Source organism: Enhydra lutris, unplaced genomic scaffold, assembly GCF_002288905.1.
Source record: "Enhydra lutris kenyoni isolate GAN:26980312 unplaced genomic scaffold, ASM228890v2 scaffoldscaffold13, whole genome shotgun sequence".
In the NCBI taxonomy this organism is placed as follows: domain Eukaryota; kingdom Metazoa; phylum Chordata; class Mammalia; order Carnivora; family Mustelidae; genus Enhydra; species Enhydra lutris.
Window position 1 is genome coordinate 16,381,267 of NW_019154097.1, and position 15,716 is coordinate 16,396,982.

At 41.4% G+C, this 15,716-nt stretch overlaps 1 protein-coding gene across 2 annotated transcripts in view; it reads right to left on the minus strand.

Moving 5' to 3' along the window:
• The window catches only part of LOC111146021 (elongator complex protein 1), a 64,060-nt gene extending 48,349 nt beyond the window's left edge, over positions 1–15,711 (minus strand). Inside the window, exons 1-10 of one of the 2 annotated variants that reach the window (XM_022501387.1) lie at positions 15,366–15,711; positions 11,404–11,566; positions 10,161–10,313; positions 9,863–9,944; positions 8,825–8,905; positions 5,449–5,534; positions 3,971–4,067; positions 3,375–3,465; positions 2,199–2,322; positions 1,180–1,273 (exon numbers count right to left, since the gene is read on the minus strand). In XM_022501387.1, coding sequence (XP_022357095.1) covers positions 1,180–1,273; positions 2,199–2,322; positions 3,375–3,465; positions 3,971–4,067; positions 5,449–5,534; positions 8,825–8,905; positions 9,863–9,944; positions 10,161–10,313; positions 11,404–11,553 — 958 coding nt within the window. In that variant the 5' untranslated portion in view covers positions 11,554–11,566; positions 15,366–15,711. Of the gene's footprint in view, positions 1–1,179; positions 1,274–2,198; positions 2,323–3,374; positions 3,466–3,970; positions 4,068–5,448; positions 5,535–8,824; positions 8,906–9,862; positions 9,945–10,160; positions 10,314–11,403; positions 11,567–15,365 lie in introns of those variants that run through there. The other variant, XM_022501388.1, reaches the window with a different exon arrangement.
• Between the last annotated feature and the right edge of the window lie 5 nt (positions 15,712–15,716).

A 15,716-nucleotide genomic window follows, 5' to 3' on the forward strand; every position in this document is an offset into this window, starting at 1 on the left:
CTGAGATGAGGCCTGGATGGCATTTTTTTCCTAAAGGTACAGCCAGCATTGAGAAGGACTGTGCCATGAATGAATAAACAAATCGCTTCTAGATAACATTTCAGTTCTGATTAAAAAGTTTGATAGCCGCTTAAAAAATAAGCAACTAAAAAGATTTATGAACAAAAGTATTCAGTGCATTGCGGTTGACAGGAAAAATTACAAAACTTCAAGTGCCTAACAGCATGAGATTTAATAAGATGTGGACAGATGAGTATTATACAGCAATTTAAAATGATATCCATGGGTACTTGAAATGGAAACGTTTGTGACATTATAAATCTACATGTATCATATACTTAACTGTATCATATACTTAACACATAAAATCTGGAAGACAAGAAAATTTTAATAGTGCTCATTACTGAGCAATAGAATTATGGAAAAACTTTTGTTTCTTCTCATCCTTACTTTCTAATACTTTCACATACTACACATACACTGAAAAATACTTATCTACAATCTGATCTACAATTTAAAAGGTAGAGAGACGGTTCTTTCTTGTAGCTAATGCCATTTCTCTTTCGCTGCTACAGCTTTCCCGTGGCTAGCACTTCAACTTCCTACAGCAACACCATCCATGCAGAGGAAGCACTGATGGCTTGTGACGGTTGGTTTAACATGTCAACTTAGCTAGGTTATGATGCCCAGCTATTTAAAGAAACACTAGTCTAGATATTGCTGGCAGGTTTTTTGGTAGATGTGATTACCTTTCACAATCAACTTTAAATACAAAAGAGTATCCTTCAGAACGTGGGTCTCATAGAAAGCGTTTATGGCCTTAAGAGCAAAAAATGAGGTTTCCCAGAAAAGGAATTCCTCAAGACTGTATCACAGAACCTGCCCGAGTTCCAGACCATAGGCCAGTCCTTACAGATTTAAGACTCAAGACAGCAACATCAACTCTTCCAACCTGCCAGCCTGCCCTGAGTCTATTTGTCTAGAGAACCCTGACTGATACATGACTAAAATCCATAAATAATCAAAACTAAACGACTCCCTCATTTCCACCTATCTATCCCTTCAGTTACCTCTGATTCTACTATAGGATAAAGTGCAAGGGAGAAAAGCAACTCCACAGCCTACTACTTTCAACCACATTTTATGCAGTGCAAGGCTCAGATACTAGTGCTGTCTCACCGTAGGTTTGTAGCGTGCAACTTTCTTCCCTCTGAAGGTCTTCCAGCCAAACTGCAAGCACAGTGGAATCTGCATTCCAGAGCAGGCCATTTACCTAGTAGGAAAAAAAAAGACATGTCGCTGGCTTTTAACTATGTATGTATTTCAAAATCTTTATCAGAGCTGAATTCCTTGCTCTCACAAGCCAAATAATCCCACTATTTGAGCTGACGCCAGACTATAAATTATGAATTTAATAAAGCAAATCTAGGTAATAAGTCATTATGTGTAGGAGATGTTTAAAAAATGCATTATTCTTAAAAATTTAAGACTTAGCCAAATGCAAGTTGACATTTTTAGACAGCAAGTTGGCATTTTTAGACAACTGGGGAAATATGAATATGAACTAGGTATTAGGATAATAGTAAGGAATTATTACTAATCTGGTAAGGTGTTATAATGGATCTACCTGCTAGAAATGAATATTAAAGATACAATTTCTAAAATTAAAACCCCAGGAAATAAAAACATGTGTGTGTTTAGGTTAGAAAGCAGTGACTGCATGAAAACGCTACAAAACGTTGGCATCTTTTGAAAGTGAGTACAAAGGACATGGGCATTCATTAAATTCTTCTCTCAACTTTAACTTCAATTTTTAATTTACTTGCAACATAATTTTAGTTATTTATGTTTATATAATTAAAGCTCACCATTTGGTGTTTCTGTGACCCTAATGGGACACAAGTCATTTAAAGTTTAAATGTTATTAATGAAAAGTACCTACCACTGGGAGCACCACGCTTGTGTTCAAATATGAGATTTTCTATTTCTATCTGTGTTTTACCTAGGGTACGAAAGAATGCCATTTCTTCTTTGCCAAAGATCCTTAAAAATAACTCTCTTTCAAAAAAGATTCAATTATAAGAAACCACTATTTTTATCGCTGTCTACTCTGGAGCTTCTCTTTACACGCCCATATCAGATAAAAGCCTCTATAGCTGTGGGAAGTCCTCTCAATTTGAAACAACTCAGGCACTTACCTTAACCTCATCTTTGAGGAAAGGAAGCGTAAAATGTCCATGAAGAAGGCCATTTTTCTCAAAAAACACAATATCCTGCTGATTGGGTTTCTCTTGGGTAGATGCAATCAAACTACCTGAGGGCCTTAAAGCAAACCCCGAGCGTTAGGACATCCGAAAGTACAGCCCGCGGGCTAAGAGCAAGAGGAAAGTCAAAGAAATGATTTTTCCAACAAAAAATTTCCACCCAAGGAAGGTTTAAACTGCACATGTCTCTTGCCAAGCACTTCAGCCTAGTGTGGACTACACCTGCCCAGAGGAGAGATGCCTCTTCCGAATCTGCACAAAGGCTCCATTTGCCCACAAAGACTTACAAATTTAGACTGCACCAGTGTGACTTCTAAAAAAGAAAACAATAAATTTCTAAAACTACTCCAAATATAATGTCCTATAAAAACATAATGTAGCTCTCCTTCAAGCCTATGACTTCAGCAACTATTCCATGCTCAGGTGCTTCATAAGACTTCTCAATCGACTTAAAATATCCGAATCACCTCATCTTGTTCATATTTGTCTCTACAGTTTTAATTTAAATACTTCTCTTTGCTCCATCATTCAATTGTCACTCAAACACTGGTGGGAAACATGATGTCTAAAACCCAGAGACCTAGGGGTTTGGCATGTAACAGATGCTACTGAAAAGGAAACATTTCTTCAGACTTTACTCAGGGCAGCTGCAGAGACCAGACAGGAGGTAAACTGAGCCTGAATCCAGCCTGCGTTTTCCTCGGCACGCGGAAGCCTCTAGCAAAAGAGCTTGTGGGCTGTGCAGAGAAGAGAGCCCTTTTCCTAGTTTTCACCAGAGCTCCACTGCCCCATAGAGCTTTATAGACTATGACTTCCCTTCTAAGCACCACTCTCTGGGATACACAATGGCTTCATACAGGCCTGCGCTATAAGCTGTCAAATGTGTGGGCCTTGGAATGACATCTGTGAAGAAGCTCTGAATCCATTATTCAAATTGAATTCAAACTGAAGAAAAATGAAAACGAAAAAGATACGGGCTTATGGACAAATGAGAAGTAAATATCCTTTTGAGTTACTTTAACACCTGTACTCAACAGGTACCACTATCCCTACCAGTACTTCCAAGATCCTCTCAGAGGAAGAAGTTACAAAGTTTCTTCTCCCACTCACTTCCAAGCCAGAGCTGGTCCCAGTCCTGCCACAGGCTCACTGGTTGACTGCAAAGCAAATTCTCGGTTCCAAACTCTGACCTTCCGAGCTCCTGGGCAGCAGGCAGGGTTAAAATAAACAAACTTAGAATGTTGTCAAGTCAGAACTATTCAAACATCTCATTAATGAAAACCACCAAGTAGATTAATCTGGTTAAGAATTTATACCCAACAGGTAGGAGGCTGGACCAGATGACCTCAAAGAATTCTTCCTAGTTCTTAGCTCTAAATGCACTTAATATCTAAAGCAGCACCTTGTATGTACAATTTTAGAAAGCAAAAGGAAGAGGGGCGCCTGGGTGGCTCAGTGGGTTGGGGCCTCTGCCTTTGGCTCAGGTCGTGCTCCCAGGGTCCTGGGATCAAGCTCCCATCGGGCTCCCTGCTCAGTGGGGAGCCTGCTTCACCCCCCCAACACCGCCTGCCTCTGCCTACTTATGATCTCTGTCAAATAAATAAATAAAATCTTTAAAGAAAAAAAAAAAGAAAGAAAGTGAAAGGAAAAAAACCTTCTTGAACTTCATTAATTTTTTTTTCTTTAACTGCAATTTATTTCCATACCTGTCTCTGGGCAAACAACACTCACAGCAAAAAACTGGCCGTCACCACGCCACGTCACTTGTGGTCTATGGTCATCCCAGGGCAAAGCCGACTCATACTAAAGAGGCGAAGGAACACAAATGTTACTGGAGGACTTAAATGGCCCAGAATCAAACAAGCCCCAGGCTATTAAAGTTACATTTTTTACATGAGGTTTCAGCTATCTAGAAAACCAACTTCACAGAATCCTCAAGAAGCCTTCTAGAAGGTCTCTTAGGCCAAGAAATCATCAAGAAAAGAGAACAAAACAAAATCTGTCTTCAGGCATTAAAAAAAAAAAAAAAGTGGCCTCCAAGCACAGCAACACAGGAACAGAGCTGCAGATCTGGATATTAAATACAATGAGCTCAGGAATCTGCCAGGTATCTAGGATAAGGAAATAAATGTTTCATTTATCTAAATCTAAGAGGGTAGACTTCTGGTTCTTTGATGACTGTGTAAGCTTCACAGCAGTACAGAGACGAGTTAAGAAGATGAGAGGAAGGCAGGCAGGGAAAACCAGAGGCAGTAAAGCCAGTAGTAATGGGCGAAAACACAGAAGAACTCTATGTTCCACAGTATGGAAAGAAGAACAGTCTCCAGTGCCACATGCGTCTCAATCCTGAAGGCCCTGAAGAGAGAGACTCCCCATTCCAGTAACAGGGTGCAGCAGAATGGTACCAGTGCCACACTCTACACAGGAGGGAGTACACAGGCCATCTAATAAGACCTAATCTCAATGACATTGCCCTATGGCGGAGAACACAAACTCCTCTAGTGAAGGGTTAAGAGATGACAGATGAGAACTCATTATGGATGGACAATGTAAATGACAGGCAGTGTATTACTGATCCACCTGTCCCGCGGAGCTCATGGAAACGTCTACATGTAACATAAATGATATGCTTCCATTTGCTCAGCCCAAATCTTGGGATCATTCTCAATTCTTCTCTCTCACCCCACATTTAACCCATTATCACTAACTCCTATAGTTCTACCTTCAAAAGGTATTCATAAAAAAGGAAAACAAAGAGTTTCATCCAAAAGGAAAAAATCATACAAAGTATCTAATATATATATGTAGGAAAAAAGTATGAAAACACCCATGTAAATGATCAACAGTGAATGAAGGGCAGCAGCTCTTTCTGGAAAGGAAGGAAAGAGTAAGAGGAAAGGATACACAAAATGTTTCATTTCTATCTGTGATGATATATTTTTTAAACTGAGTATTGGTTATAATTATTCTCTATACGGAGAAGAAATTACAAAGCAACTTGGCAAGAAAAAATGTCTTTCTAGAATGACTCTTTCCCTGAGGGCTCAAAACGGTTTCAGTTTTACTAAAGCGTAAGAGCTCTGTCCATTATTAGCCTATAAGAGGACACCCAGAGTTTCTGGTAGATGGCAAAACTTCTCTATTTGTTCCAGTCAAGGCTCTGTATCCAGAGAACCAATCTTACCATTTGCACCTGAAAGGCTGCTTGCCGACCTTCCGATCCGTGGAACTGCGTCTCCTTCCTGCCCCATCCAACAGTGATGAACTTGCCTAGGGAACAATGGATGGAGAACAGGCAAGACAACCAATAAGTTAAATGAAATGAAATAAAAGCAGTTTCACTGCTATTCTCTATTAAGTTAGTCACTGGCAATTATTTGAGTCTTCTCAGACCTCTCAATACATTGACCAGCACTCAATATTTGAAAAACCAATATTCCATATTATACACAGCAATGATTTTTGAAGAATTTGAAATGGTCTTATTTGGGAAAGCACTTTACTGCCATCTTATATATTCTGAATTCCCTTGATAATAGTCAGCAATTCCCACTATGCAAGTAAAAAGAATGAAAATGAAGAATTTACAAGACACGTCCATAGATAAGAACATTAAACTCAAGACGAGAGTTGGGAATAAAATTCTGATAATAAGCATTCAATCAACTAAATGTATCCCATCTCCCTATCAGTGGCAGAAGGAACTTTAGATTACAGAGTTCACTCCTCACACAGTCACAGACTGTGGAAGTGGCCAAAATTAGAACGCAGGTTATTTGCCTTCTAGCCTGAGGTTCTCTCTAAATTGTAATGTTTCTCTTGCATAAAATATGAAATCAGAGATGCTAAAATAATGCAGCCTCCTGTTCCTGGAGGAGGTTCAGGCATCTACCGGCAGCAGGTACTACAGAGATGTCTCTAAAAGCGTCAGCCAGATCCAAAACCCAATACTTCCCTCCTGCCACTGCTTCTGATGAAGCAGGGCTATTTTTATAGTTTCTATATATTATGGATCAGCATGACATTTCCTGTCTGCTTTGCATGGGCACATGTGAGTACTATAATACCTCAAAGTGTACCTTGCAACTGTCTGTGAGCAGCAATACCTACCCCAGTGCACACCCTTGTGCTTCTGAAACCTTCCAGAGAGATGTAAAGGACCAAGGAATGAAGCAAGACGACTGTCCCAATGGGAGTAGACAATAAGTGATGGGGTTATAGCAGGGATCAGCAAACTACAGCCTATGTCTACATTTACAAATAAAGTTTTAATGGGGGCGTGTGGGCAGCTCAGTTGGTTAAGCATCTGCTTTTGGCTCAGGTCATGATATGGGGTCCTGAGATCGAGCCCCACATCGGGCTCCCTGCTCAGCGAGGAGTCTGCTTCTCCCTCTCCCTCTGCCACTCCCCCTGCTCGTGCGCGTGCTCTATCAAATAAATAAACTGAATCTAAAAAAAAAACAAAGTTTTATTGGAACACAGAGGTGCTCATTCCTTGATGTGCTGTCTACAATTGCTTTCACACTACAATAGCAGAGGTGAGTAACAGCAAGAGAGGATAAGTGGCCTGCGAAGCTGAAAATAACTCCTATCCAGCCCTTCACAGAACAAGTTTGTTGACCCCTAGGTTAGAGGAAAAATACCTACTCACAACTCCACAGAGTGATTTTTTTTTGTACTGACATATATATATCTAAGACCTAAGACTCTTAACTTGGATACCTTCTCCCTTGACTTACACTCCTCTATTAGGCTTCTTCTGAAAAAGTTAGTGGGATTAGCCAGGCCCAGTGCACTTCCCCATCCAAAGATATGCTGGTTACTTCTATCATCAAAACAGATGCCCAGGAATTCCACCATGGATCCTGGACTCTTCCAGTACCATACCTGCCCCTACCAAATTCACCTCCTCCCAAGATTGGGAGGTTCCCTCCGTGCCACTGACTCCCAATCCACGTGTCTGGCCTATCCTGAGCTTCAGCTCCTTGTATCTGCTTACTCCACATGATGATCCCATTCGGCCCTTAAACAAACCCAGAACAGAACTCACCACCTGCCGCTTATAGCCCAGCACTTCCCCACCTTCCCTCTTAGTTACTGCCATCTTTATTCCCATCACCTGAGCTTCTGATTAGAGTCCCACTAAACTCTTTCTTCCTCACCTTACATACCCAAGCCCATTTATTTCACTTTCTAAACTGCTATTTCTCAAACTGGCTAGAATGGCAGGGGAACCGTGCATACGTAGTGCGAAGACATTTCTCAGATAATTCCAAAAATGTATGCCTCTCTTTCTGAGAACAAAATTTTTCCTGAATTCACTCCTTCTTTTAGCCCCACACCCAACTTATCTGGATTCCTGTACCTCTCCTATCTGATCACCCTTCCTCCAGCCTCTGCCCTCTCCACTAATCAACCAATCTTGCACCATCAAAACCTTTATTGGCTGATCATCTGTATATCCAAAATTCCCTACCAAGCTTAATCAAAATCTATCCTGTTTACTTTAAGCCACACTCATGTCCTGCCAGCAGCAATACAGAAGTACTCACAGCTGCCTCAACAAGCCATGACTCACCTAGGAAGCATATGTGCCTTGAAATGGACTAACCCATTGCTTAGACCACTCCTCTCCACCCTCAACTCTCACCAACCCAACGCAACTTCGGCCCGGCCAAGACTCAGTTCACTCCAGCCTCCTCTGGGAAGTCTTCCCTCTCCACTGCTCCCTTCCTCCCCTCATGCTACCCTAATACCTGCACATCATGCTATTATGGGATTCCTCAAAGGAAGACCTGAATTATCCACAGCACCAAACACACTGCTGTGTTCATAGTACCTACTCAAAAATCATTTCTGAATAAATTATTTTTGGATGCATAAATGAGTAACAATTTTCTAAGTGATTTCTTAGAGTTGGTAGAACAAGAAGGCATAAGGTCAGGAATCAACAAAAGTAAAATCCCTTCTCCCCTCTTCCCTTTCTCCAATCAGACCATCTATCCGGTGCCCTCATGTTGGTCAGAGCTTCTTACATACAATAAACCCCTGCCCCCTTCTCCCCTTTCAATAGTACCACAGATTCAAGGCCCAAATCACCTCAGCTACATATTAGCAAGATAACAATCTGATGGTTCCCAGGAAAATGTAGTGTCAGGTCTAATCAGCAAGAACTAAAAATCAGCCTTCTATCCCACTTCTCTTGTTTTTGCCCCAAAACTGTACCCCAGAAATGCTCTCTTTATTTTAGCTAGCACAGTTCCTTTCGTTGAAGGCCCAGCCTAAGCCTGTCCTGAGCACTGGGCAACAACTATGCAGGTACCATTAAGCAGATTTCTGTTCCCCAGGTTCCTGGCAAAGTGAACTCTCAGACTTGGAGAGGCACCAGCCTCTTACAATCTGGAACAGGCTAAAGGAATGGGCTTCTCAGACATTTAATGCACAAGGCCTCACGTTTCATAATTTTTTGGGTTTACGATATGGCTATTAATGTACAAGAAAATGATCAAACCTGAGAGGAACTTCAGATCACAAAATGTTTCGAACAAAGTTATACTTACTTTCACCAAAATCATCCTGGTGGATCTGCTGTTCCATGATTGGTTCAAAGTCTTTTGTCATCATAATTAGGGTCTGTTGACCTTGGATAGGCACAAACAAGAACGATTTTGTTTTCATGAAACAAATTTGGCATTTTGTACGTAACTGCCAACACTGGAAGTTACAGAACTGGAGTGGAGGAGTTTAGAGTCAGAATAGGGAATATATAATTCGTTCTAAATATTTTGACTCTCACTTGAAAAAAGAAAAAAAAATCTTTGACCAGCTAAGTTACTTGGTGCTTATCCTCAGTCATTTATGTATGGAGAGCTAACATAAAAGTCTACCTAGGCCTCCTCTACTAACTTCAACACTTCACCAAGGTATCTCTTCCAACGCACACCTCATCAGGGGGGGACCCAACTTACAGAAACTCATCTGGAATGAAAAGACTTAAAGGAAAAAAAGCAATTTTTAAGAGCTCATGAGAGCTCCTAAAAGAGCTATAAGAGCAGTCTTTAGAATAGGTTTATAGTGACTCTTCCTCTTGGGTAGGTTAAATATTGTTAACATTTTTAACTACAACTGTGGAGCTTGTAGATTCTCCAACTTCTACAACTTTGTTTCCCATTTCCAAAAATTGAAAAAGTAATATGAAATAACTTCTTAAAACAATGTATTGGGCGCTTGGGTGGCTCAGTGGGTTAAGCCGCTGCCTTCGGCTCAGGTCATGATCTCAGGGTCCTGGGATCGAGCCCCGCATCGGGCTCTCTGCTCAGCAGGGAGCCTGCTTCCCTCTCTCTGCCTGCCTCTCTGTCTACTTGTGATCCCTGTCTGTCAAATAAATAAATAAAATCTTAAAAAAAAATAAAAAAATAAAAAAATAAAACAATGTATTAAGAGGTGAAACTTAAGTCAAAAAGAACACATTCCCTCTAATTACAATGCTGGTATCACTGTTCAAAGTTTTTTTTAATAAACCCTGCAAAACATAAGCCTCTAAGATATTGGGAGTCATGTTTTATAAAAGTCACAGTCAGAGATAGTGACAAGCCTACCTGTAGCGAGAAGCACCAGCTCTTGGTCAGGACTCCAACTCATGACAGAGATACCACTGGCTACACTCCCAACACATTCCAGCTGCATCAGCAGACAAAGGAGAGTTTTTGAAAAACAGCCAAAGCCATGCCAACAACTTTTTGTGAAGAAATACATCACGGAAAGGCTCTAATTTGCAAAATGCCTAAATGTAATACTTAAGCATTAGCCCCAGATTTTTTTAAGCTTCTACAGAAAACACACGACTTGTGTGAGGCTGCTTGAGAGTTCCTCCTCACTGGACTCTGCTCCACTTACCTGGCACGTCCTGAGATTGCAGAGTATGACATCTCCGGAGGCGGTGGCCACACACACAGACTCCTGCTCCTGCAAGTCCTGAATACCAACAATGCAGCCACTTCCATCCTCTGGAAGAAAGCCTTCAGCCACTAAAGAAATTTCATTTTTCACCTTCCACCAAAACGAATACATAAGTAAATTAGGCCAGTCTATTTGCAAGAACATTTCCAAAAAACAAAAATTAATGCTTCCTTCCTAATATAAAAGCTTTCAATTTTTTTTCTAGATTAAAATCCAAACTTTCATTTCAGAAATAGCGCAACACTACTATTTTTAATAAAAAAAAAAAAAATATATATATATATAGCTAATCAGACCTTTTTGCTAAGCAAGCACTAAACAAAAGCAAGAAGCATGGTCTCAAAAAAAAAAGCCCAATAAAACATGAAGTTAAAAACTATGGTTTTCTTGGGGCACCTGGGTGGCTCAGTGGGTTAAAGCCTCTGCCTTCGGCTCAGGTCATGGTCTCAGGGTCCTGGGATCGAGCCCCGAATCGGGCTCTCTGCTCAGCGGGGAGCCTGCTTCCTCCTCTCTCTCTGCCTGCCTCTCTGACTAATTGTGATCTCTGTCTATCAAACAAATTCTAAAAATCTTTAAAAAAAACAAAAACTATCGTTTTCTAAAATTTCTATAGTATGGGGTAAAAGAATTAAGGATGTAATCACCTAAAATACATTAGTAGCAAAATATATAATTAAAGGAAGATCTCAGAATCAACTCAAAGATTTTTTAAGTATGTGTACAGATATATACACATGTACATATATAAGCATACATGTAAATATAAGTATGTACACACATATATATACATACACTACACACTCAGGATCCGGCAGTGAAGATTCTGATTTAGTTGGCACAGGATGGAGGGTGAAACACAATTTTAAAAACCTCTACAATTTTCATTTGCATTCCCTGTTGAGATTCACTGTTACTTACATGATGGAAAAGTAAAAAGTAGAGCACCCAAACAAAATACAAAGTCAGGATCTTGTCAACTTACATTTCAAACAGAAGTAGAGTTAAGAGTAGGTTACTATTTAAGTAATATCTAATATGACACCAATATAAAGCAAAGGGAATGTTCATTTAGGAGAATATGAATTCAGTAAGATTTAAACTAAAGACTACCTAGGGGAAGGTTTGGAAAAAGGTAAGTTGAGGGTCCTGTAAGCGTTAGCATTCTCCATCACTAACTTACTTCTCTTGTGACAGGGTCTACTTCTATCAGTCCAATGTCTGAGCCAATGAGCACCGTCCTCTGTTCAGTTCGGAGAGAGAAGCACTGAGGTTTCCCCGGAGCCTGAATATCCCTGAACTCCAGAGTCCGAAATAACTTTAGATTTCTCATGATGAAGCAATGCCTGAAAGAAAAGAACAAATACCTCTTGATGAAGGATTACTCTGAGAGAAAGGAAAAGCCTACTAGTGATAAATGACACTCAGAGAAGCAAAATAGTTCAGGGGCAGGGATGTGGTAGTTAGAATAACCAAGGAAAAAAATAAACAGACCTAATCTGAACCCACATAGGGATGCATGCTAGCAACCTCACCGACTCAGGGTGTTTATCTATGCTCTACAAACTGAGGTTCTGAAATCTACTTTACGTTCCTAATCTATGGGAGAGGAAAGATCCTCAACTTCACAATTTTTTCCTTCAAAAAGATTTAACATCAGTTATTTCTCAGCAAAGTTGAAAAGATCCAATAAATAGGAAAACATTTCACTTTTGCATGTAAAAATATCTTTATAACCTGAAAGATTTATAAATCATAATATATATACATATACATACATATATATATCTATACTGCCAGTTAAAGAAAATCTAGAATAAAATGGCTTTAATATCACCAGATAAATTCGTAAACTGGCTTTATATGTTCGTTTAAAAAATAATGCTAGTGCTCGCTTTGGCAGCACATATACTAAAAAATAATGCTGAGGGGCGCCTGGGTGGCTTAGTGGGTTAAAGCCTCTGCCTTCAACTCAGGTCATGATCCCAGGGTCCTGGGATCGAGCCCCGCATCGGGCTCTCTGCTCAGCGGGGAGCCTGCTTCCCCCTCTCTCTCTGCCTGCCTCTCTGCCTGCTTGTGATCTCTATCTGTCAAATGAATAAATAAAATCTTTTAAAAAAAGAAAAGTAAATAAATAATAATAAATAAAAAATAATGCTGAAATTAAAGATAGAAATAAAAGTATTTATTATTCTCAGGGAGAAAATATACTATGAAATTATAGCAGTTTACTTCAAAATGATGACTAACATCTAAAGAGCCTGATGACTTGATAAAACTACTTCACATAATTCTGCTTTCCTGGCCTAGTTTTTACCAGTATAATAGAAAAGGTGAAAAAGGATGATAAATAGGAAACCTACTTTGGTCTGGCCAAATCAGACTTGCTTTAATGACAATGTTAGCGAAGAGAAAAAAAAAACTAATGTTAACACGCTGGGTATTTGTACTCAGATCCCTTTAAAGTTTATTAACTAGAAGTCCCTAACTTATGGTAGGAGTGGCAAATATATAGAACAGAATGCCCCTATTATCACCTTCATCCAAGGTGAATTCTCTCATTTTGCATTTCATACATATGACAGTGTAAGAATAGAGTGAGTTATAATGAGTTAATCCTTATCCTACCACTGCACATAATTTTTTTTTAAGATTTTTTATTTATTTATTTGACAGAGAGAGATCACAAGCAGGCAGAGAGGCAGGCAGAGAGAGAGGAGGAAGCAGGCTCCCCGCTGAGCAGAGAGCCCGATGCGGGGCTCGATCCCAGGACCCTGAGATCACGACCCGAGCTGAAGGCAGCGGCTTAACCCACTGAGCCACCCAGGTGCCCCTGACTGCACATAATTTTAAGTGTAATATAAAATAAGTACATGTAATGTATGTTAAGAAGAAGGCAAGACGATACATGGTGGGAGTAAAGAAGAAAATCAAGACCAACAATGGTTTTGTAAGCTTTGGTGACACTCACATTCAAGAACTTCGGGAAACTGTCTGAACCTGTATTACACCATGCAGGTTTTTAATTTAGACCTAATTCTATGTAGAAAACTTGGGTTTTTAAAGAAATTAAAATCACCTTTCATCTTTACATATACACACGACCAGTGACACAGATCTGAAAGGATGGGTAGATTCGCGATGAGAGACTGCTGGTTAGACATGAATAAGCAAGTAACAAAAGAGTAAGAAAAGAGAACAGACAAGCAACTGGGATCCAATGTGTAGAGTCTCCTGTCTTCATGCTCGTTTATCTAATAATAACCATGCTATTACTGTTCCCATTATCAGATCATCAAAATGTCCTCATACCCCTTGCTGTGAACTTGGATTCCATTAACCAACAATCTGGAGCCCTAAGGTCCAAGGGCCCCAGGGTAAGAATTTGGAGGATAAAGACAGAAGGAGCTGAGGACTTTCTCTTTCCTGTTATCTTGCTGGGCTGGTCACTGTCATCCCAGCAATGAGCCTCCATTATTGAAGGGGCCTGTGGTCCCAGTTCCTAGTACTCCCAGGACCAAGCTCATCAACCTCACCCCCAACAGATACAAGCACTAACCAGGCAGTCTCTCTCCAGACACTGAAATCCAGAACGCGGGACTCCTCCTCTGAATTCCAGAGTCATCAACACCAGAAGTCTGAGTCCCACACTTAATGGTGCCTCTCCTCCAAGATTAGGTCATGATAACTCCATCTTCCCTTGTTTCAAACCCAAACATTAAGCTAAGTGCTACAGCTACTTCCATCAGTTTACCCTTTACACTACTTCATTGCTCCCTTTCTTTTATTTCCCTAATAGCAACTTAACTAATTCTTCATATTAAATTCTGTTGAAATTTTGTGTGATTTCTACTTTCCTGATTGGACCCTGACTAACCGAAACAGCGAACAACTGGAGTTCTCAAGTCACAGAGCCCCCAAAATCACTAACAAAGGTGAGCTCATCATCCATTTCCCCCATCCCAACCCTTCTAAGCTCAAAAGGAACTTCTCTAACTTTTCACACCTACATACTCATTCCCTTATCTTCTCAGAAGTGTCCTTACTCCTTTTCAAGTCTAAGGAATTCGTATGCTCCACCCTCCCGCAGGACATTATTAGTACCCTTTCTTTTCATTCTGCAATGCCCAACTCTCTCACCTTCCATTACTCTATTCCCAGCCCTTAATTGTGCCATAGATCTCTTCATAACACAGATCAAGTCTGTATCCTCTCTGAAATTTCTTGCAACTCCTCCACCCTGCTCCTCCCTTCTCTCAGCTCTTGGCCAATTATCATGCCCACGACTACAGGTACAGCTCACGGATATGCTGATTAGATCTACATGTCTAGCCCCAACCCTTCTCAAAGTGAACAATATATTAACCCACATTCTCAACCTCCTATTGTTATCTCAAGAATGTCTCACCAGCACATCAAATACCACCTGGAAAACGAAGTACTGCTATTCTCTATTCATTTGAGTTTCTATTTGAGGACATGGCATTTCTTCTACTCTCCCTGCCCCCCCAAGCTGAAAACGGTCTTTCGCTTCTTTTTGCTCACATTTCATATTAAACTATTCATTCCCTGGTTAGTTCCCTGGTTGTCAATACGCATTTTCAATCCTTTGCAATGTCTCATCGATCCTACGACCCGGTTTGTGGGCCACATGAAACATCTACGGAGCACTTGGTGAGTACTAGGATCTGAAGACAAGAGAGGACTCTGTCACTGCCTACATGGAGGTCTCCTACACCGAGAGAGGACCATAGAGATGGAGAAGCAAAGCAGGCATCTCCACGAAAAAAAGTCGTAGATGAGAGCAGCAGCGCGGAACTCTCATCCAATCCACTAATAGCAGCCGCCCATTAACTGATTCCGCGGTACTGTCCACTCCTGCAAAGAATTCAGAGGCTGGGTAAATGTGCAGCCAGGGGAGCAACACGTCGTCCCCAGCATGCAGCGCAGAGCCCCCGGAGGGAGCAGTTGGCATGTCTGCAGAAAGAGAACTTAAGGTTCAAGGGCAGAAGCAGTCATGCCGCACTCCACTCCGGGGCCTCCTGCAGCAGGCAGAGGCTGCACGTTCAAGGGTCCCATTAGGACATTCCGAGCACACGCCTGATTCCGTGCCCTCCACCCCGAGGGAGTCGTTCGAACGCTCACCTGCGACGAGCTCCGAGGACCCGCAGACAGCGGTGCGTCCACCCTCGCCTCACCCGCCACGCAGAGCGGGCCTTCCAGAGCCCGCGCGAGGCTGCACACACGCCTCTCTCCGTCCGCGACTCTCCAGCTTTTAGGACACGCACGGGGTCGCCCTGTAGCTCGACCACGGGGAGTAGTGGTCGAAGCTGGGCTGAGGGGAAATCCGCTAGACCGCTCAGATCCAGGGAACCAGGTGGAACACGCTCCCAGCGGCGCGGGAGTGACGTCACGAGGCGCAGGGGACGCGGCCGGTCTTCTCCAGAGTCCCGGCAAGTTAAAGGTGGGGAGCGGCGCGGCCACTCCGCCCCTGTC